At 37.1% G+C, this 22,317-nt stretch overlaps 4 protein-coding genes across 5 annotated transcripts; 3 read left to right on the forward strand and 1 right to left on the reverse strand.

Moving 5' to 3' along the window:
- Window positions 1–183: 183 nt before the first annotated feature.
- Window positions 184–3,649, reverse strand: LOC116288091 (uncharacterized). Its single transcript, XM_031694826.2, has 3 exons — window positions 3,519–3,649; window positions 2,025–2,468; window positions 184–1,434 (listed from the first exon to the last, which is right to left on the reverse strand). Exons 1-3 carry the CDS (start codon window positions 3,586–3,588, stop codon window positions 872–874), a joined length of 1,077 nt encoding a protein of 358 aa, XP_031550686.2. The 5' UTR covers window positions 3,589–3,649; the 3' UTR covers window positions 184–871.
- A 532-nt stretch (window positions 3,650–4,181) lies between these two features.
- LOC116288089 (uncharacterized) lies at window positions 4,182–8,151 on the forward strand. The gene is made up of 2 exons (XM_031694822.2): window positions 4,182–4,314; window positions 4,889–8,151. The coding sequence occupies exons 1-2, from the start codon at window positions 4,257–4,259 to the stop codon at window positions 7,438–7,440; spliced, it is 2,610 nt and encodes an 869-aa protein (XP_031550682.2). The 5' UTR covers window positions 4,182–4,256; the 3' UTR covers window positions 7,441–8,151.
- Window positions 8,152–8,896: 745 nt separating this feature from the next.
- On the forward strand, window positions 8,897–16,657 carry LOC116288090 (uncharacterized). Of its 2 annotated transcripts, none has more exons than XM_031694823.2 (5): window positions 8,897–9,036; window positions 9,992–10,210; window positions 10,668–10,805; window positions 13,599–15,020; window positions 15,524–16,657. In XM_031694823.2, the coding sequence occupies exons 1-5, from the start codon at window positions 8,967–8,969 to the stop codon at window positions 15,919–15,921; spliced, it is 2,247 nt and encodes a 748-aa protein (XP_031550683.2). In that variant the 5' UTR covers window positions 8,897–8,966; the 3' UTR covers window positions 15,922–16,657. The 2 variants fall into 2 exon arrangements, with proteins under 2 accessions (XP_031550683.2, XP_031550684.2); XM_031694824.2 differs by lacking the exons at window positions 13,599–15,020; window positions 15,524–16,657 and adding exons at window positions 11,360–12,490; window positions 12,628–13,061.
- A 1,873-nt stretch (window positions 16,658–18,530) lies between these two features.
- On the forward strand, window positions 18,531–21,074 carry LOC116288092 (E3 ubiquitin-protein ligase NRDP1-like). Its single transcript, XM_031694827.2, has one exon. The coding sequence runs from the start codon at window positions 18,691–18,693 to the stop codon at window positions 19,624–19,626; it is 936 nt and encodes a 311-aa protein (XP_031550687.1). The 5' UTR covers window positions 18,531–18,690; the 3' UTR covers window positions 19,627–21,074.
- The last annotated feature ends 1,243 nt before the right edge of the window (window positions 21,075–22,317 follow it).

The following is a 22,317-nucleotide window of genomic DNA, read 5'->3' on the forward strand; positions in this document are numbered from 1 at the left end:
TCTGGAGTATAAGAAAGAAACTTCAAAATAAGAGAAAAAAACAACAGTAAAGTGAGGAAGAAAGGAAAAAAATATTCTTGTTAATACGGTGACACTGTCTTATCTCTTATTTCCATTTCACTTCGTTGGCACATCAACAAAAAATATTAAATAATCTTTATTTGGAATATTAACTCTCAACAATAAAAAAATATTTTTTGATTTTGAAATACATAACTATATTATCGAACAATTAATTATAACTGAATATTCGTTTTTATATTCAGTACTCTAATTGTTGGTCTTGTTGTATCCACAATATACCTATACTACTCATCTACCGGTACGCCCGAACATGCTATTTGGAGGTTTCATGTTGGCCATGATGTCATTAGAACAAAAAAAAATATTTTCCAAGAAATCTATTTTCAATCTAAAACGTGACATTCTTTTCTTGTCCCACATTGTGGCTACGGCGAAACCCCTCTATAATGTCTAAGTTGCACATCATAAGGTAATAGAAACATCGATTCATGCTTTGTTGTACTTGGAATCTTATTGAATTGAAGGGTATTGACCGAATAACTAATCCAAACTGATGACAAATGGATGATACATAATTATGTCCTGCATGGCAATAAGCACTATTGCCTTTTCCGAGCGTTAGAGAATTAGATCAATTGTTAAACACTTGTTAAGTTTAGGAATAATGGCATGGATTGATCGTGACACTTTACTCATCATACGCTCTTGGAAGACCCATGCAGTCATTTGAATAGAGCCATGTTTTTCCTACAACCAGGTGGTATTTACGCTGTCCATACTATAACAGATTACAGCAAGAACCGCTTGAGCTGTGTTCAGTTGGCATATACAATATGTGCCGGTTCTACTAAAGCTTTGATTTTTTCGATAAACTTTTCTTCGTCGTTTTCTGATTGACTTTTGAAATATGCTTGATAGTGTGCTTGTAACTAGTAGACTCGGGTTTCGCCGCAGCAGGAGCAATGTACATGGACCTTTCCAGATTCTGGCGCCGTGAAAATGGACCATCATTAAACCAGTTGGTCTGTGATCTTGAAGATGGCTTGACTATCCTCCCTGTTGGCATAGCTTGCGATGCCTTTAAGATATTCCCCAAAATACCAATTGGTTTTCCATGTCCTTTCACCAGACCACCACCACCAAGAAAGGAAGATATCGTGTACTTGGAGGGACCACCAAATCCCATCATGTTCTTAGCATTCATTGACATTTTATTTATATCATTGAACTCGAAGTCAGAGATAGGCATCTTGTCATTCATCTTGTATCTTGGTCTCTCCTCGAACATCATGTCGTTTGACTTATCCTGTGATCGTTGGAACACTTCATTTCCGTTGCCAAGAGATGATGAGCCGGTGGGCATTGATAACATGGAACTGATAGACGTAGCATCTGAGTATGGCGACATTGCTGTTAAAAAAAGGAATTATGCAATAATGCTGGGTAGAGCTCAGATAAAAAAGAAAGAAATAATAACGCTAAAGAGAATAACAATGTTGAGTATATAAATTCAATGTCATTGTGATGGTACCCTGCGAGCAGAGGTTTTTTTCTGACCCTCAGCCAGCTTCACGGAGGGTCAGGAAAAAAAAACACTGCTCGCAGGGTATTGTGATGGTGTTACAGCGCTTCCCAATCACTCGAGCGAAATCGTACAATTTACCATCACAACAAAAAAGGGGGGTTTTTGCGTATGTCATGCAATCACGTTTCTATATTTTATACAAAAAAAACGTCCTTCGTTTTACGGGGGTAGCACTTATAATAGCCAATGGCTAACAAGCCTGTAGCAATTTGAATCGAAGTATTTTCATAATATTGTCGAAAAACACAAAGTTTACTCAAGGGCGCTTGCTTATGGAATGTCATGGAAACGCTTTCATTGACGTTCACTAGCCTACGCGCTCGCCATTGAGAAGCAATGGGCAAAGCATGGTTTTTCAGCCAGTTCTGAATAGTTTACCCATCACTAACATAAATGGACTAACTGTCTTACATACCTTGCTTAAACCCATCGTTACCAATCATCCAATTGCTATTGCCATTATAATTAGTATTAGTATTCTGCCTCTCTTGAGGGAACAATACGGGATCCTCGGGATAGATAGTCCTACTTAGGGTTTTACCCTTAGCTGGATCATAGAATTTTGGCCACTGTGAGGTCGACTGCATAAAATCTACTTGCTCGGGAGAAAGAGTATTGACTTCCATGTTACCAAACGCTTTTCCTTGTTTTAGTGCTCTGCTACCTTGGTGAAATTCAGGGCTGACGAGGCTTTGTAGCTTGAATTCCTCCTCATTGATTCTCATGGAGTCTTGGCCAAGCATTTCCTCTTTCTTGTGCAAAGCAGAGTGGTAGTGTTCATGTGTCGTTTTACTCTGTGATAACTGCTTTTTCTTGGGCTGTTTTGAATGAGCCGTATGAGCAGTGTGATCACGTTTTCCTATATGTGAAAGAACCAGAAATAAACGCGTTTCAACCTGTTTTATTTTCATTCTTTTTATGGGTTTTTCTTAAAACTCCTCAGGTTTTTATTTCCGTCCGTCAATCAAAAAATCCTTAATTCAACCTGCAAATCTCATGAAAGGTAGTCAAACTGACTAGCTTGCAGTCTGTGACTGTTAGGGTAGCAAAATAGTTTTAAAAAACACATTCATTGTCAATTAATCAATTTGATACAAAATTAACACCTTGGTAAGTCTAGTTCTTGTCCTCAATAAATCTAGGTTGAAAGACTCCCTGAGAACACTTGAATGACATACAAGCACGAAGCTCAACCTTCTTTCCGTATCTCCTTCACGACCTTATCCTTATCTATTATCCTGATTATAGTCCATACTTTACATTAGTCTTCATGCAACGCTAGGAAGGCGTATTGCTATTGCCCGACATATCAATGACAGTTAGTGAAAGTAAGACTAGAGAGTGATCGCATTCATCATCCAGTTGAGCATTATTAAGACCTTCATGATCTTGATCACATTTGAAGACGAAATATTTTAGATCGTGAGGAAAATCACTTGAACAGAAGAAAAATATGCGTGACTGCACACAAATGATACCACGATATCGACCAGTTGTGTATCTTAAACAACCCCAAAAATGTGGCTCTCCCTAGAAGTGTTTCTCAGTGTACCTTGGTCGCTGGGCATGGCGTAAATTGTCAGAATCACTGGCATCGAAAGAAAGATATATCGTTAATGGCTTGACAATTGCGCTTTTTAGATTACAGATTACTCGATCTGTCTTCACTCGATTTTTTTTTACATTATCAAAATCATCAACATATCATTAGCTAGATATTGGAAAATTAAACTATATTTAGGTGGAAATGCCTTTTTTTTCTCTTACAGCGTTTTTTGTAAAAAAAAAAACGTATTTTCAGACCAGTGTCAATGAGCTTAAACGGTGTGCAGTCAGATCATTTTTCTCGTTTCATTTGTATATTTAATGATAATATTGTGTTATAGTTCAATTTAATCTCTCTACTTACCATGGTACCGAGCCTCCGTACAGTAAACTGACAATCCAAAAATCAACAAAACAAACAGGTTGCAGTCCATTTCCCTGCCAGACAAAAACCGATGATATTTAGTCTGCCATATTTGTGCGCTTCGTTTTTTCTTATTCTCTGGTACCTTTACTGGTACACCGACAGGTTGCTACTTATAACTCAATGACGTCATAGCCAACCGACTTAACTTTTTTTCTTTGATTTTAAGTAAATATGATAATCCGCGAAGGAATGAGCACTAGTCCTTTGGGTTCGGTCCCAGTGTCATGGATTCGGAGTCAACCGCGAGGAATCGAAGTGTGCATATTGGGAAGGGACGCATGCGCAGTTTTTTGTCCACACTGGCTTGAATGTTATTGAATGAACTAAAATTAAAACTTAAAATTTTTGAATTGTTAAAAATTTTGGAATCTCGAGATCTGCACACAGGTATAACCATGACTCCAAAAAACCGACAAAAAACCAGAATTATTTTCATAACCAGATGGATTTTGATTTTAGATAATAGTCATTGCGAATTTTTGACATACATTTTTGTTATATAAAGCCTGGTAATGTACTTTAGATTATCCATTGTTTTTTTTACAGTCACGTGACCACCGATGATCTCATCGCTATTTTTGAAGTTTTTTTCGTCGACAGTGAAAATCGTGTTTCTTTTCGTGCTGAGAATTTCTTTCAATATCAACAAAAGCAATGTGAGATTCGTAGCACAAGATGGCAGCAAGTAGGAGAAGGATGGTTATTCTTTGGCTTGGATTGGGTACCATTTTAGGTATGTAGGAAAACTGATTAGATTTAGAATTAAAACGGAATGCGTTATCTAGGTGATCGGTGAAAACCTGGAGTAGACACTCGAGATTCTTCGAGGATCACCAGCAGGTTGACGGTCCACTTGTTTACCAGCAGGACGTGGAAAAATTGAAATGAATTGCATCAGTTTGTTGATTTGGATCACTACATCAGTAAGTTAATATTTTTGCTGCAATTAATGACCAAAAACTATCAAATCAGATTTCTCAAACGTACTAGAATTATAGTATATTGATATCCTAATTATATCAGTTATACTTATGAAACAAATGTTTTGGTACAAAATCAAAGAAATGTCTATCACGTTTTTTTCACCAATGTCAACTATTCCAATACTTCACTAATAGACGGTGCATATAATTAGACATTTCTGTGTGTTCATGTTTGTAAATTGCATAAAAGCAATTTGTCATTCACGACTCAACGTAAAGCGCCTTTGATGATATCTATATAGAAAGGGCGCTATACAAATCATAAATCATTGAGTTTCTGAGAATTCTTTATGTAACTGAGTGGCTGATTTTGTTTCTATTTAGTTGCTGCCTGTAGAGGAAGTCCATTACAAAGACACCGAAGGATACTCAACGAACCAGGCGACATTCCCAACAAAGGAAATAGAACTCTACCGTACGACAAAAGACAGCAGATTATCTACCTACTGAACAAGGACAACGAGAGCAGCAAACGTGACAAGGAGCCAGGAAAAACCGTTGCCATGGAGAAGTATGCTAAGGAGCTCATCCCGGATGGTAGAGTTGTAATACCCAACGCCAACAAGTTGCTTGTTTCTGAAGATTTCCACAGTGGCAGGTATAAGGAGATAGCAGTCAATAAAGCAGATGGTCCTCCCAATGCTATCAACTCAGATAAGAATTTTGGCCAGACTGATAGGCAAGTCTCTTCTCCTCAGAAGCAACAGCAACAACAGCAGCAGCAGAACCATCAACAGCAGCAGCAAAAGCAGGTTAACAGTGCTGTTAAGAAATATGGCCAAGTTCAAATGGTTAATGAATCAAGAGCAGAGAAGCTTGTCAATAGAAACAACAGTGATCCTCAAGTGAATTTTAAAAGAACAGAAACTTACGATGTGGAATCTCACAATCAGAAACATTTGCCATTGACTCGGAACAGTGACATCAACATTATAAATGAAGAATCATCTTCTTTGAGAAAGAAAGACAGTTTTGTTAAACCAGTCGGAAGATTTTTTGATGGGGAACTTTTACCTCCTTCAAAACCAATTGAACCTAATGTTTTCGAAATAGGACAAGATGAAGTAGAAGACTCTCACAGATCTCATTTCAGAGGAGAATTAGGCCGACACTCAGGAATGCACAGAGAAATGTTTTTTCCTGAAGACAGGCCAATAAGACGATGGAGACACAGACATTCATACTATCATCATAGACCTGCACCAGTATTGATGGATCACCGGCCAAGTACGTACTACATGCCAATGTATGCTGGACGTTCGAATGTCCAGATGGCTCAATTTGCACCAATTCAAGATATTCATTCGGCCCCTCTTAGTGACCCTGGACAAGGACCGACAGAGGAGTACGGTAGACAGCCTGTTATGATGCAGTCTTTAGTACCAATGGTACCCTCTGCATCTGCTCAACCTGGAGTTCCACTTGTCCCATCACAACCTATGCTGCAGAGTCCCTTTGTACAACAGCCAGAGGATCGGTCGGGTCTTTATACTGTGCCTATGGCTACTGCTCCGCAACAACCACCGCAACGATTTATTTATCCTGTGTTCGCAGTACCAGCAGTGCAGCAACCACAACCACAGCTTGTACAACAGCCAGCTTTAGAACAAGGAACGAGACTTGATCATTTGGCTACTCACTGGACAGATGAACCTGGTCATCAAAGGAGTGAAGTCAGCGAAGAAGGTGAACCCAAGCCACGAGAATATGACGATGAAAAGAGTTACGATGACGATGGAAGGGATTCACGATACGACGAAGAACGATACCATGGATATAACGATTATGAAAGAATGAAGGAAAGAAGATATCAGGATGATAGAGATAGAACTGGAGAAGAGGAAGAACGAGAGGCCGAGCGTGAACGTTTATATCGTGAACGTGAATATTACGAAAACAGTGAGCCTAGATACGACCAAGATACACGATATGTTGACAATGTAGAAGAAAACGCTAGTGTACGCAGCTCACCTCCATTGCCTGTTCCTACAGCTGCAGAAGAAACTCACGAAGACGGTGACGATGAAGAAGAAAACGAGTCCGAGGAAAATGAAGGTGCTTTGCAAGACTCGAGGGATGATCCTCCTCCTGCAGAAGAAAGACCACCTGAGGTAGAGAGAGACGAAGCCTCCCCTTTCTTGAACTATCATCACCGTGAGATGCAGTCTAGAGAACAACCTTCTGTTATCCGAATCCCGTCATTTTCAACATCACATAGAATGTATTCGCCGTTTGCTTATCCAGGAAGATTATCTGCAGATACATATTCGAGGGAACAAGTCCTTGGACCTTCAGTCCCGCTCAGAGAAAGAATTCTTCCGAGATTTATGAATACGGCTCCAAGGATGGCTTCTATTGAGTCACCAAATGGTGAAATATCTGAGATGTCTGCCTCAGAAGCAAGGTTCAGAGAAAGGATGCGAATGGAACTCCAAGCAAAGGACACTATTCCAAAAGGTTTTCATTCTGACCTTGATAGCCATGGATTTAAAAACGTTGTTATAAGGCTTAATGGGGAGCCACTAGAGAATGCTAGTGAGTTGAGAAGCAAGATCATCGACGGTAGAATCGTTCAAGGGAGAGGAAAGATCATCAAATCTAAGGGACCCATGCAAATTCGAGTGACTCATAAAGGAAAAGGAAGAAATCGCATCAAATTTATCGATATTACTTCACCTCAAAAATACAGCGTCACCGAGTCTAGGAGCAAAATTGGAAGAGCTCCTATCATGAATGGATCATCAAAACATAATCTGAAGAAAAGCCAGATACATAAAAAGAATGGCCATGCGTTTTCGACTTCTCATCATTTAAGGGTCAATGATGTTACGGCCACAACCAATTTAACTAGAAATACGAAAACATATGGAAATTAAAACAGACACAAAAACCGAGTAGAACTTGCTTTTAATAAAAAAGCAGCTTATCAAAGAATATATAATAACAAGCTTTAAAAACAAGTGAGACTTTAAAAGGAAGTAAGAAGAGTATCTCTCGGTAGAAAGCACAACGACCAGTGTTTCTTTATTAAGGGCCTTAATAAGGGATGCTTTTAAAATGTCATTAAGAGCTTTTAAACTGGGCGTGACATGTACCAGTTGTTGAAACTCAGTTGTGTAATGTTATAGTTAAGAAACCAATTTTCCCTCAGTCCAACTCATTGCAATTTAAACACCTACATGTACCCATGTAGTAGAACTGAAGTGAAGTGCAAAATGTTAGTATGCATACAAAGATATTCAGAAACTGAAATCATAAGCAATTCTAATAGGCACTTCGAAAAAGATGGAAACAGTGCTACGCTTTTTATAATCTTCAATTGTAAATATTATCATAAAAATTCCGTCGATGAAAGAATGACTGCAAACAGTGCCCATAATCTGTTACTGGTGAGAAAAGATTTTAAAAACATATTTGTTTTACTACATGTAAAACAAAGCAGCCAATTAGGTATATGCAGAACACATCTAGACTCTTAAGTTAAAAAGGAAAATAAAGACGTAAGTAATAACCCTGGAAAAATGTGGTTCTATACACATTGGGTTTGAACACAACTCTTTATAATAAACTATAATAATCATCATCTATGTTGTATTTTCTGTTTGGTTTAATGATTGTTTTTACTGGTTTTAAAGCAGTTGCCAATACAGAAGTGCTGGTCTGCCATCTTCGTTATCTCACAAGTAGAAGAAAAAATTCCCACCATTAAAAGGAATCATAGAAAGGTCTTGACAGTGGATATTTTATTGGTTAATTGTTTTTAATGTGATTTTCTATTCGCGACATTTTTTTTTTGTATTCATGCAAAGTTGTACACATGTGAGCAACATCTCGACAAATCTCCCCCTATCTAGACTTTACGTTCAAAGACTACTTAATTTAATCCCATGCATCTTCAATTCCAACTTGGCAACTTTTTCAATTCAGACCGTTTTCTTAAAGCATGGAAATCCATTCTTAAAGCTGTTATCTACGTACCAGTAGTAGGTAACAGAATAAACTAGCTTATATACTATATGCCAAAATATCTAGTAGATCAGGTTGGTCAAAAAGGTGTGTCAGACAAACTCTTCCAGAGCCATTATTTTCTAGTCAAAACTCGTTAACCATGCGATAGATGGATGAGGTCACCCATATTATATGTCAAGTCTGTTGTACATTATTTAAACCGACGCAGTCATCCGTTAATCAATGGACTGACATTACCTGCCTCGACCAAGGTTTTCTTTTGTTTTGGCATTAAAACACACACAAAAAATTGTTTGCTTACCTTAATTGATACAAGTAAACACCAGGAAATTCAAAAAAAGAAATAATGATTTTTAAGAATTTACTTGACCGAAGTCTCAAGCTTCCATTTTAACACTAAAAATCCCGTACAACAATACCATCAGGCAGGACGATGGTGAGACGGAGAACAATGAGAAGAATAGTTTTGGAATTACTGGTGGTGTTAGGAATCCTCATTTCGGGTAAGTGAAGTTGATATTGTTTCATGAATAGCTATGTGCTTTTTGTTTTAGGTTTCAGTGTTTATTTTTTTATGGGTTTGTTTTGCCATCAGTTGAGTGCCTACTTAGTTGATAACGATGACCGAGGTGAGATATGTGCCATTGATCCAGAAATATCTGATCAAATGATCAACCTACCTAAATATTAAACAATCAGTTTAAACTACGTACATGGTCGTGAAGATTTGAATTTCTATTTAACCAATAATCATCACCTTTTAAGATGGTGGAAACAAAAAAGTAGTGAAGTTCAACTTAATTTGACGATTCTCCTGATGTTTAATATAGGTATAGGTAATCGGCTATGAGGACTAAGATCTCGCTTTGGCCCGGCTACATAATCTTGAAATTCAACTCAATATTCTTACTTTATATATCCATGTAAGAAATTCTCTGTGCGGAGTTTCCTAGCTTATGATTTTCAGTCTGCCGCTGACACCATTTCGAGAAGAAGAGACACATTATTATTTTATAACTGCAAGACATTAGTTTAGACTTCTTCACTATCCTTGCGCAAGTAGGCACGCGTAATAGGAGATCAATCCAATATAATTATGGGCGTCTGTTTTCAGGATACAAACAATAAACTGATTCGCAAGTATATACCTCATCAAAATCTAAAATGCGATTTGATTTCAAGTTTTGTTGAGATAACTACGGGTTGATGAAAGTGAGAACTCGTCTAAGTAGTCACAAAATAGATGTTGTAGGGGGAGGAAGGATGGCCCGAAAGTCGAATTCGGCACTTCTAAAGTGAGACAGATTGCACTACTACTATACATTACGCTGTCTCTCTCGACTCCAAATGGAAAAATGCACCCTTCTTTTGTACATAATCCAGCCAATGACCTGGTGACTATTCGTATTTTAGATTATAAAATTTTCGCATAATAGAATTCTATTTCAAATTCCTTAGGAATCCAAACGGCAGACGTTGTCGCTGAAGCAGATGACATGGCAAAACGAATCGAAGAAGAGAGCAAGAAAGTCGAGGACCAAAGCAACGCAATGGCTTCTGAAATAGAAGCTAAGGGCAGGACTATAGAGGATGCTAATCAAGAGAAAAAGTTTGAAGAAGCAAGTAAACATGTGGATGACATTATGGACGAGGGCGTGGAAGAAGTGAATGACAAAGGTGGGCATTTTCCGGCACAGAGTAGATCTTGTTTTGCGTCGAATTCATAGAATACTGCTGTGTTCCTTGCATGTGTGTCAACGTCAGAGTGACGACTGCACAACTTCAACATTGAAAACACTTTGAAATACTACGGACCTTCATTGAAATACATGATCTTCTACACAAAATTGGGGTTAAGGATAAACAACAGCAAATTCGAAAAAGGTGTTAGTGTTTTGGTGACATATTCTGTTATGAAATAATTTTTTTATTAAATCTCAACGTGGCAATGCGCTATTGTTGGTTGCAATGGAGTATTTATTAAGACGCCTTTATACTTTTAAAGGCAATACACATTTCTATTACCTCTGATTGAACTGCACCAACAACGTATTATCTGATTGAAATCATTGTTAAGAGGAAGAGGAATGAAAGTTACGCTCGAACAATTCTGTCTCTTTCTGATCTTTTACAGATAATTTTGCTGAAGAGCTTGAAAATGAAGCGGACAAAAGGGTCGATGAACTTGGGGAAAAAATAGAAGAAATTAGCAACCATGGTAATGGTATCTCCAGAAAGAGACGTGCTATTGATACAGTCATCAAGGACTTAGGTAAGAGTGCCGCGGTTTTTTGCTTTAGAGTCTGTTATAGTTCTCTGTATCTGCTAGAAGCTTTGTACCATCACGTGATGGCAGCCATGACAGGAGGCGCAACAAGAGTCTTTTTCCCCTGGAAAACTGAATTATTTCTCAAGTAAATTACATTAGACCAAATTCACAAATTCAATTGTTCTTGCCTCCTGTCATGGCTGCTATCATGTGATGGTGCAAAGCTCTATTATCCGGTCCATGTATCCCTCCTCCAGACCTTTTCCACACATATGCAGTCTTTGTCTTCCTTTCCCAAAAAAAGCCACTGAATTGCTCTACCTGTATTTGACAAAATTGGTCAAATTGAACAACATATGTTTTATTGGCCAACTCAAATAGTGAAATATATACAATTTTCATTAAAATGAGCATTCCTACCTGAAAATGGTAAGCTAGTTCCAATGATAAAATGAGTATGAAGTTCTACTATTTTGGAAAAAAAAACAAAGATTATTTGTTAGGTGAAGACAAGTGAAAGGAGAGAAGAGAGACTAATTCCTCCTCGTCTTCTAAAGGAACAAAGAAGTCGACATCAGGTAACTCTGGATCAAAAAGACGTATGACAGTCAGCTACCCAGCGGAGCTACCAACGGAAGAATCGGCCGGAGAAATGATAGAAGATGTCATGAAAGACGGCGAAAAAATGGTGAAAAATGGAAAGACCTCGAGCAAATACGTCGAGCACAATGCGAAATTCTCTGATCAACAAGACTTTAGTGACCAATCGAATAATAAGGCTGAAGAAGAGGAAGATGCAAGATATCAAGTTGGAGAGACTGTTGATAGTTTGTCTCAACAAGACTTTGACAGCTTACAAGAGAATGAAAATAAAGAAACTGGGAAGACCTCTTTGAGACACGGTCAACCCAATAAACAACCCCCCGAGTTCCAAGAGATTGGAGACAAAGATGGCAATGAAAGTGAAGATATAGATGCAACAAAGCAAGAAGACACAGAAAACAACTTTTCTAACTTACTAAACTTTAGTGACGAGCAAGGTGTTTCCACACAAAATGACAATGATGATGAAAATGAGGACATAGAAAACATGGTTGTGAAACAAAGGGAACCGACTGTTAGTTTCTCTGACCAACAGGAAGATGCCGGAAATGAAGTAACGGGTGAAGATGCTACAGTAGAGCACGTTACTAAGTCGAAGGGCGAAGAAAATAACGGTGACGCTTTTATAGATGATTCTGTGCATAACGATTATGACAGCAATGTTTTCCACGAAAATGATGATGATAATGATAATAGTAAGAAAAAAGAGGAAAATGGAAAGGGTGAAAATGAGGAGCACGACGGGGCGGTATACGATGTGGACGTCTATCAAGAAAACTCAAACGCGAGTTTAAATGCTACTAAACTGGATGGGAAAGGAGAAGCCAATAGCACTACGGAAGACAGTTCAGCTGCTGTTCCCGCTCAGACTTCTTCAGGTGATGAGAATGATACCCAGACCCAGTACAGTAGTCAACAACCCACTATTTCTGCAGACGCTGATCAAGGAAATCATAATTCACCAGTGGAAATAAACTTTTCGCCTAGTGCTCAACTACTGAAGCCTGACCAAAAGTTATTGAATGAGATTGAGGAGGATCATGCTCTAAGATTGAAAGAAAAGGAGAAGAAACAACATGCCAAAGGTTGGTCAATTTTCTTAACTGAAATGAAATTTAATCACATTCCTATCAACTTAGTGTTGATTAAACTGTTCAAGCATGCAGGTTCAAATTTTTTTCATTTTGAAAATTATTTTCACTGAAGTGTTCTTGTTTTATAGAACTTCAAGATCTTGGTACCACACGACTGGAGCAGGAGTTTAACGCTCACTGGCGACAGACGGGTGCTGCAAATGACCCAGAAATGCTCTTGAGGTATCCTTCTCTTGGCAAAATCGTTGGAAAAACTGTCACTAACCAGAAAGTCAGCACCATAACCCCAGGAGAGGTGGATTTTCTTCAGACAGAATACCCTGATTACTTGCAACATGGGACAAATAGACGCAAGGTCGAGCTTGTTTTAAGAGATGTTATTGGCTACAAAAAAAGAAAAAGTATTCCAAAAGGAAAAGCAAAGAATAATCATCTCAGAAAAGTACCAATGAAAAACTGAGATAAAAACGAATTGTAATTAAAAACTAAAATTCAGACTTGGAAAAAAAGAGAAACATGGGATAATGTAATCAAATCAAAATATATTAAACCATGCAATAAAAGCAAAATGATCAATCAAGTAGTTGTGTTGAGGTATTTTTATAAATAAATAACATTCCTTTTCCCCATGCTGGTCTTAAGAGTTAATTATATCAAGGCATGCGAATGTCTTATAACTGATTTCCATACTAGAAATAACTCAATTGACAAAAGCATGCGAATGTTTTATAATTATGCTTTGCGTTTTAGTTCTTTGTGGTAACTCTACGTACAACTGATTCCAAACTTCTAGGGAAGCGGTCGATGCGTGTACGAGCTATGGGTGGAGCACTTGCATCCTTAACTTTCATACTAGAAATGATAATTGACAAATTTGCAGCAACCTAAATTTAAACCTAAGACAATATTTAATTGTATTATGTTTTTATTTAGAGTTATACTGACTTGTTTGGATACATTAAGGTTTATGGGTATTTATGAATCATGATTGCTGATTTTTATTACGCAAAACAACAAGCGACTTTGAGTTAGTCTAGTGGCGACATGTCCTATAACAGGTCTATATCATTAATCAAACTTTTATCTTTTCTTTTCCAAGAATCTAAACGAGATATAATGGCATCAGCGCGCACTAAAGAAAACCCAAAAACGGATGAGCCAGGGAAAGCCAAGGATAAATTAGAGCCTAGTAAAGTCGTAGTGTTATCTGACGTAGCTATCCGAGGCACAGACTCTAACAACATGCAGATCAAGGAGTTAAAAAGCCAAAAGTCTCATGGAATCTGGCTAGCAGTGCACATTCCTGATAATGCTACATCTCCCCTTAGGCCAGTAAAAATACTGTCTACAAAGAAGGCGGCAGAAGATTTAGAGAAAATTGTTGGCCCTAACAAAGAGACAATGTTTAAGGAGCTTCAGTCTATAATTGGAGTAGATAGTGCAACGTTAAGAAAGATGCTCAAAGCTGGACAAATTGATGGAAAAAGGAATAGGAAAGTACACAAGGTTGATGATGATGATGAGGACGAGGAGGAGGAGGAAGATGAAGACTCCGATGGAGAGAGTGACGAAGATGAGAAAGAGGAAGAAGACGAGGAATCTGACAGCGGGGATGATACAAAGTGTCAGGATGATGAAGATGAAGAAGAAAGTGAGGAAGAAGAAGAAGAGGACGAGGAGAACGAAGATGACGAAAGACAAGGGAAAAAACACAAGAACAAACAGAATCAAGAGAAGCTAAAACATCAATCCAAACAAACGGACAAGATTACCAGTAAAGCAGGTAAAAAACCTAATCGCGGTAAAAAATGTTCCGAAAAGGAGATGCTACCTTGGATCTTAAATGACGGTGGTAGCGGAGCAGAGAAAAACAGTAGCGCTGTCTTGCAACCTGAAGGACATGAAGCACCTTTAGCTAACATGCTGAATAAGATACACGTCCGTTTGAAAAGAAAAAAGGCATGCAAGCACGCAAAGAACCCAATTATAAAAGAACTGTGCAAACAAATGTATAGACACCACAAACATCCTCGACCGAATTGGAACCAACCCCGAAGACATCTACGCCTTTCTCACAACAAGTACTATAGACATCTGAAGAGACTAATGAGAAAGTTTCTCAATCGCCACTCTGGGAGACAGGCACACCAAGTTCTGCAGTATATGAATCTACTTCTGTCTGATCAACTACGTCTTTCACCGGATGGAATCGTTCATCTTTATCCAAATGTCAATGGAAAAGCGAACAATTATGGAGATGGGTTCAAAGCCCTCGCTGATTATAACAGTGGAACAAAAAATACCCCACCATTGGAACCTCCAGTCATGGAAGATAACATGTTCAATGGCAATGTTATTCGGGTACCAGTACCAGGAAGTACACGCGGGACAACCACGCCCAATGTTGGAATCATATCGAATTCACAGGCAAATGTATTGAATAATCAAGTTCATACGAAACTTGGTGACCCTCATTCGTCTGAAGGTGACACACAGATGCAGATGCTGAAAGAGGAACTAGGTATTTAAAGGAATTTGTTGATTGTCAGTCAAAATTCATAGCAATGGTGGATCGATGAGATTGGCTGTTACTTCCTTTTTTAGATTTTTACGTTAGTCATTAATTTTGAGGTAAACCCATACAGTCCCAAGATCCACTTTTGTAAAAAAAAAGTCCATAAATTTATATCACCGATCAAATAGCATCATTTTCTTGCCGGAAATTATGTTTAATTCGCCAAATAAATCGATTGAAATCGAACTTATAAGTAATTTAGTCTAGCCCTTAAGAATTGGAATGGTATTTTCCCTTCCCAATCCTTCCATATTTAACTCTTTGATATGTTTTGAAAAATAACTGTAGCCTTTTATATAGCTAATAGTAACCTCTGTCACAGAGACTATAGGGCTGATCCGACCCGTATGTTTTTTAACCTTAAAAGGTTCTCTCATTCTTATATCATTTTCTGTGAATCTCAATTGCATTTACTCATGGGATAATACTTTATCCTTTTAATACCCAAGGAAGAGCAAACGAAGAGCTCCGAGAGCAGCAGAAAGAAAAGGAACGCGACGATGCCATCTTGGACAAATACATGTTCAATTTTCAGTCATTGGCTGAAAAAGGCCCAATCAACGCATTTAGTGGAATGCAGAAGGATGCCGAACAGCGAGTAAATGGTCAGCAGGTTTCTGTGATAGACCCAAACCAACTTTCACTCAAAGAATCACGACTACCCATCAGAAACAGACCTGATATTCCGTCGCTAGGTGGGTATGTAGGAGGACAATTTAAAGGATTTACCCGAAGAAATAGAATTCAAAATTATCTTAAAAATATTGTAAAACGAGTACAATTCCATCAAGAGAAAAAGAAGAGTAAGAAGATGGAAGAACATTCTTGGAGTGTGAAGCATCACTGAAGACAGCAGGCAGTTTTGAATTTGATCAAAATAATGTACAAAATAATTTAATATCAGACAGAGTATTAGAAAAATCTCATCCTCGGGAACCCAGGGGTAAAATTTTGTCGCTGGTTTTGAAAGAATTTTACCCCTGGGTTTCGAGGACGGATAAATCTATAAAACAAAATCTAATTGACAACAATATAATTAATATGATTGTATAGTGTCTATAGTACCTGTATGAGTTATTTTATGATTTTAGTCTTCAAGTGGACCGTGAAACGAAGTATTATTACTGTAATGTTCACAAGACTATGCTTTTCACGGGAAATCATAGTCCTTTTCACAGTGCCCCCCGCGCGAAATGTGAAAAATAGTCCAAGCCGATGTTCGTCAAAAAGGTCTCTATAAGATCAACGTGATCGTCTCACTTCGACAAGGCTACCTTTCAAGATGCACAGGGAACTACGAAAGGGACTATTCTTTTAGATGTTATTACTCGTGGGTTACGTTTTCATTCTGAAATATATGCTGTGATAGGCATTACTGATTAGATAAAACAAACATGTTATTTTATATATATATATATGTTTTAATTTTGATTGTTGGGGATCTAGAGGATGTTCATGGGGTGCTTAGAATTCCTCTTGCCCAGTAGGAAACTAACTCAAAATTTTTGAGATCCACCGCTCGTTAACTAACGATTTTCTTGTTGCTGTTTGTTTGTTTGCTTGTTTATTTTCACCTTGCTAATAAAGGATTTTCATATATAGTCATGTGTGGGTCGCTGTGTCATTTTTATGTCTCGGAAAAATATTTTACGCGAGAAAAAATTCAACAGACCATCTTACCTTGAGTGTTGTTTTTTTATCATTTCAGACGACATGTCAATCTTTTGAGTATTATTTAATTGTTTATGAGCAACGCTCATAAAAGAAACTCATATGGATGAAAATCGAAAAATATTTTATTCCCAATGGCGGGAAAGACACGTGGTTTGAAATCTGTAAACTGATTACGATCAAGCTGAACTCGGCAGAGAGAGAGTCTACAATTTTTTTCATCTACCATGGATTCCAATTTTGTGTGAACAGGCCATTAATATACTTCCTATCTTTTTCCCCCTTTTTCCCCTGATTCCCAGCCTTTGCCTTCATATTTGTGTTGCTTTTGACTACAGTAGAAACCCGCATAAAAGAACACCCATTTTTGAAGTTGAGGCCGATATTGTTCTTATTTAACGGGTGTTTACTGAAAATCAGCCTGAAGGTGTTATTAAGGTGTTCTTAAAATAAATGTTTCTAAAATATACACAGTATTACTATATATAGACTACCAATACATGTAGTTCAAAAATGTTATTTTAAAAAATCTTGACTGCAATAATAACTGTATCAAAACAGTAGAAAAATAAATTATTGTCAGGTCAGGCATGGAGTCTGCTACTGGTAATATTGATTTTTGTTTTTAAAGAACACTTTTTAATATTTCAGGCTGATTGTATTCTTATTTACATGGTACTTAAAACGCCAAAATTCAGGCTGGGTGTTCTTAACCCACTTGTTCTTTTATGCGGGTTTTTACTGTATTCAGAAAAATAAAATGTGAAGTTATAAAAATTGCAGGCTACTTTTAACACTAAAATAAATGACGCTCTATCTCCTATGTAGGAGTATGGCTGTGGCGACTATTTTTGATTTTTTTTATAAAAAAATACAAAAATAGAACGGCTTTGGAATTACCATGGGAACAGCGACTTGCTTAGCACACGAAACTGAATGGCAATCACACGAATCAATCACGCATCAATCACGTTCACACTTGGTCACGCTTAGTCACACACGTAACAATTTGATAAGTAATGCGAGTTTTGCGTGATGTTTCCACAAGGAGGTTTCTGGGTGGTTTTCGAAGTCTTTTGTTTAACGTTTTCCTATTTTAAGAGAAGATACTACTCAATTTCGCTATTTCTTTAATTATCTGTTTGTCTTTCTACTTATTGAGCCTTTTGTACAAATACCAAACTAAACTTGAATAAATAAAAGATTCTTTTGTAGAACGACGTCATTAATCAAGTTGTTCAAATTACCATAATCTGTTTCCTGTGGGGCTGGTGAAAAACATGAAGCTATTTACAAAAAACCTTTGAAAAATCTTTGAATAAAAACGTCGTGTCTTTTTGATTTAATAAAAAATAATATCCCCTGAGGAGAGGAAAATAAGCCGTTGTACTTTGTACGCTTTTTTCGTTTTATTTTCTCCAACCATGTACACAAATACCTAACTAAACAAGTATTTCCATCAATATCAGTCAATATACCATCACATCAAGCCTTTTCCTTATTTGTAATTTATATTCTTATATCACATATTTACTCTTTACTCACATTATTTACTCTAAAAAAATACTCTAACGTCATTTTATTGGCAACCAGTTATTTTTCCAAAGGTAAATAAGACTGAGGGTTATTTATTTGACTTTATCGAGATGTATTCCCTTAAAGACAAATTTTAAAATACTTTAGAGTTAAGTTCATAAACGCGTCAATCTGACTCTATCAATCATGACACCTGCTGATCTCGACGCTCTGCGCATGCGTGGTTCAATCAAATAGGTGACGCCTGAGTGATTTACAAGATTTTTACTGGAGGTGGATATACTGGTTGAGGTCACGAATACTCACTATATACGTACGCTGGTGATTATTATTAACCTCCTGTTAATCGTTGAACAGCCGTATTGATTAGGAACTTTGCCATCGAACGTGACTGAGACAAGTGAAAATCATGGGATATAATGTTCAGCAATTTGTCAATCAGGACATTGACCCGAACCTGTTATGTGGAATTTGTGCTGGGGTACTAGAGAAAGCCGTCATAACTCCCTGTGGACATTCATACTGTGACGAATGTTTAGAAACATGGTTGCAAAGAAGAATCGAAAATGAAGGCATCCCTGCTTCATGTCCTTCCTGTAGGACCGAGATGTTAATGACCGACACGATTCCTGTCATAGCCCTACGAGGGATTATCGATGGACTGATTGTTCAGTGTCCAAATGCTGACGATGGATGTAAGTTGGTGATTAAGTTAGACAATGTTGACTCCCATTTAAAGGAGTGTAGGTACGAGGCGGTGCAGTGTAGTGGGTGTTGGAAAAATATTCAACGACGACAATTAGCTGAGCATCACGCAAGCTGCGCAAGCATCAGAAGATTATGTTGTACATCATACTCAGATGAAACGATTGATCATGATTTTAACCCAACAGTACACGAGCTAACTCAACAACTTGCTGAGGTTGAAGCTGATTTAAGAAAGACTAAAGATTCGTTGAATTTATCCAAAGGAAATGTTAAAAAACTCGAACGGGAGCTAAGGAACATGAGGTACAGAATTGATCTTCACTCCGCTGAAGAAGACGAAGAATTCGATTGCGATTTTGATCCAGAATATAACTACGGCTATTCACCTCAAAGTATAGCGCAATTATCTTCAATGATATCACGATCTTTACTCTCTAAACCCTACTATGTTGACCGTGGATATACTTTCGCTGCCATCAAACGCTGCTACGATTATTACCACAATTTCCCTGGTTATTCACAAGACGTTCACATGATGCTAGCCACGGCATATGCTAGTAACTGGTTCACTGAAAGCCAAAGACGAAGTTTTGAAATTTGGTTAGAAAATATCGCGCGTGAACGATTCGTTCGATAGAATCATTTTTGATTGTTTTGATTTTAATTTTTTTCTTTTGAATAAATGAATATAAATAAGCCTGTGTGTGGTGGCGTTCGCGGTGAGTAAAAGTGTATCTGATTTAGAAAAAAAATTCGGCAAATTGAATAAAATCATTAAAGATTGAATGTTTTTACACGTGTGCAACAAGTTTGATTTTTATTATTTGTGTTCGTTTGATCACAGTCGAGCATCACTGCAGGTCGTCCGCTTCTGTTTTCTCTTCCAAATCAATAAATCTTGCCATAATTTCCATTTCTAAACATATGAAGCAAAACTTATCTATTCTTTCGACTCTAATCAATCTGGCGGCAATTCGGTAATTATCTAAAAGGAATACTGCTTTCCTTTTAACCTGTTAGTTTATTCTTGTGGTCTGTCTTCAGCAACAGGTTTTAATCAAGTCTTCTATACCAAATCTTTAGTGATTTTTGTTTTCGTGTTTTCGATACATATCACATTAATATCGTCCAATAATTTCATCGGCGGCCGTGTTGATTAAAAATGATTCTATTTGTTATTAAAGCAGCTATGTGGGTTTACATACTTCAATAATTTAAAGCTTTTGTTTGAATTATTTCGAACCTAGCGCTTGTTAATTAAAAGCAGCTTTTACTCAAATTTCAACGGAGTCTAATTCACTGAACGATTTTCATGCGATTCGATCGAGAAACTTCGCTGAAAAAAGGCACTGTCAGGTTACCGAGGAGATGGCAAAGTAAGCGATGTCTAGCGCTAGCTTAAATAAATACGAATACAAAGATTAAAATCAGTTTAGTATAACGTGTTAGCCGTAATGGTTTCACCTTTTTCGACATTCCTTGAAAGTGCGTAAAAGTACACGTTTATGGTTTTTTTAGTACAATATTTCTTCTTACGACTGACTTCACCTCTCATGTGAAACATCGTCCCATAAAGACAAACAAACAAAAATAATCCGCTCTAGGAAAAAAATAACAACAAAGTACCAAACAACAGACAATCAAACAACCAAAAACTTCACGAAAATTCAAATCAAATTAGATTTGTTCAATCGATTGGCCTCTACAACTCGTGTAAGTGGTGTTACGGTCACCAAAAAGATCGGAGATTGTCATTGAATTGTCGTACAAATGTACAGTTTATCAATTTGATTTGTTCAGCTTTCTCAAAAGATTTTTCGGAAAATTAAATTATCTAGTGAACAAGGGTGAAATGGTTTATTATAATGATATATAGGATAAGCATCGAGGAATCAAGTCAAATGATATAGATAAACTGAGTTTCAGTACATTTGTACGACAATTCAATGACTATCTCCGTTCTTTTTGGCGACGATAACATCAAGCACATCACCTGCAATCTAGAGGCCAATCGGCGAATTAATGTATCGTAAGGTGTAATTACGATAGGACAAATTCTAATTATTAAAGTTTAGTATAAAAATGGTACTGATTTGTAAACTTTGATAATAGACCCCTTGCAATGATTTTCTAGAGAAATAAATTGTTCTGAGGGACAAAACAATATTTTTTTTTTGCATAAGAAAAAAAAGACGGCCAAGTTTTGTCCCCCTGAACAATTCCTCTAGAAAATCAATATAAGCCGATTACTGCCTTGGATAGTTCTAGCCTATAGCTGAATATAACGAATACAACGCATACAACGCATCAACGCGTTTTCCAGTTTCTTTAAAAGAAAAAGAAAAATCACATACCAATGAAGAATATCGAGTTCATAGTGAAGTCGACTCCTAAGGCGCCAGAGAAATACAAGAATCAAACTCGTCAATGATTTCCATTATTATGAGTATGGAGATTCAATCCCCATATTATAAAAAAGAAAAAAACGAGGCATGTCAAACATAGCAGATAAATGAATGTCAGATTTTAGCTTGCTTGAAATTAAAAAGGAATTCATTGTAACAAAGATATTACGAACGTTCCACGTTTCTAAGACTAGTACTCATAGCACATCATGCTCATTGGCTTCCGTTCATCAAAAATTTACCGAGAGCTTTCTAAATTTGTAAGGCGGAAGTCAAGTCAAAAACAAAAAGACAGGCAGTGTCTGGAGTTCTCGCGGAACCTTGACATTTGTAGTTTTTAATGGAATTTCATTTTTAATTTTAACCCTCCAGGCCGTACATTTAAGTCCAAGTTATCGAGACCTCTCTTCTCTCTAATCAGGCATTAATGCTATCTGTAAACTATATCATGGTGGCTTTAGGGTATATTACTGAAGCTGATGCGCCTCGGCTGAGACGTTTGAAATCCATTTTCCTTATCATCAATTTGAAAAGAAGAGGAAAGAAAAATGATGTAAACATTTAAACCGAAGCTCAATTATTTTCTCTCTTTTTGATCATAAATTATTTTTGATCATAAATTATTTAAGGTTAAGGGTACTGACCTTCAGGGGTATGTTTCTCTTCAACTCCTTCTACGCAACATGTTCAACAAAACCCCCTATACTATATATCGTTTTAAAGGTCATATGATAAAGATTTCGAAAATAATATTTGTTTAAATTTATACAAAAAAGAATTAATCATGATTACCCCTTGGAATGGGATGAGATATATGAGAGAATTTACACTACCTCAGTCCATACATATTCAAGATATTTTCAATATAAGATTCTAAACAATAGATTTAAAATAGTAGATAATCCTTCAGGTTCGTTTTCTTG

This window comes from Actinia tenebrosa, unplaced genomic scaffold (assembly GCF_029948245.1).
Source record: "Actinia tenebrosa isolate PJP-AT-01 unplaced genomic scaffold, QUT_ActTen_1.0 PGA_scaffold4__44_contigs__length_22323623, whole genome shotgun sequence".
Lineage (NCBI taxonomy): Eukaryota > Metazoa > Cnidaria > Anthozoa > Actiniaria > Actiniidae > Actinia > Actinia tenebrosa.

Bases quoted from the DNA above. Each gene is read 5' to 3' on its own strand.
- LOC116288091 (XM_031694826.2), bottom strand. From the start codon at position 3,588: ATGGACTGCAACCTGTTTGTTTTGTTGATTTTTGGATTGTCAGTTTAC. The intron at 2,469-3,518 runs GTAAGTAGAGAG...TTTCACATATAG, and splicing joins TACGGAGGCTCGGTACCATG to GAAAACGTGATCACACTGCT. The intron at 1,435-2,024 runs GTATGTAAGACA...TTTTTTTAACAG, and splicing joins TAACGATGGGTTTAAGCAAG to CAATGTCGCCATACTCAGAT.
- LOC116288089 (XM_031694822.2), top strand. From the start codon at position 4,257: ATGGCAGCAAGTAGGAGAAGGATGGTTATTCTTTGGCTTGGATTGGGT. The intron at 4,315-4,888 runs GTATGTAGGAAA...GTTTCTATTTAG, and splicing joins TGGATTGGGTACCATTTTAG to TTGCTGCCTGTAGAGGAAGT.
- LOC116288090 (XM_031694823.2), top strand. From the start codon at position 8,967: ATGGTGAGACGGAGAACAATGAGAAGAATAGTTTTGGAATTACTGGTG. The intron at 9,037-9,991 runs GTAAGTGAAGTT...CAAATTCCTTAG, and splicing joins GTTAGGAATCCTCATTTCGG to GAATCCAAACGGCAGACGTT. The intron at 10,806-13,598 runs GTAAGAGTGCCG...TTCTTTTCCAAG, and splicing joins TACAGTCATCAAGGACTTAG to AATCTAAACGAGATATAATG.
- LOC116288092 (XM_031694827.2), top strand. From the start codon at position 18,691: ATGGGATATAATGTTCAGCAATTTGTCAATCAGGACATTGACCCGAAC.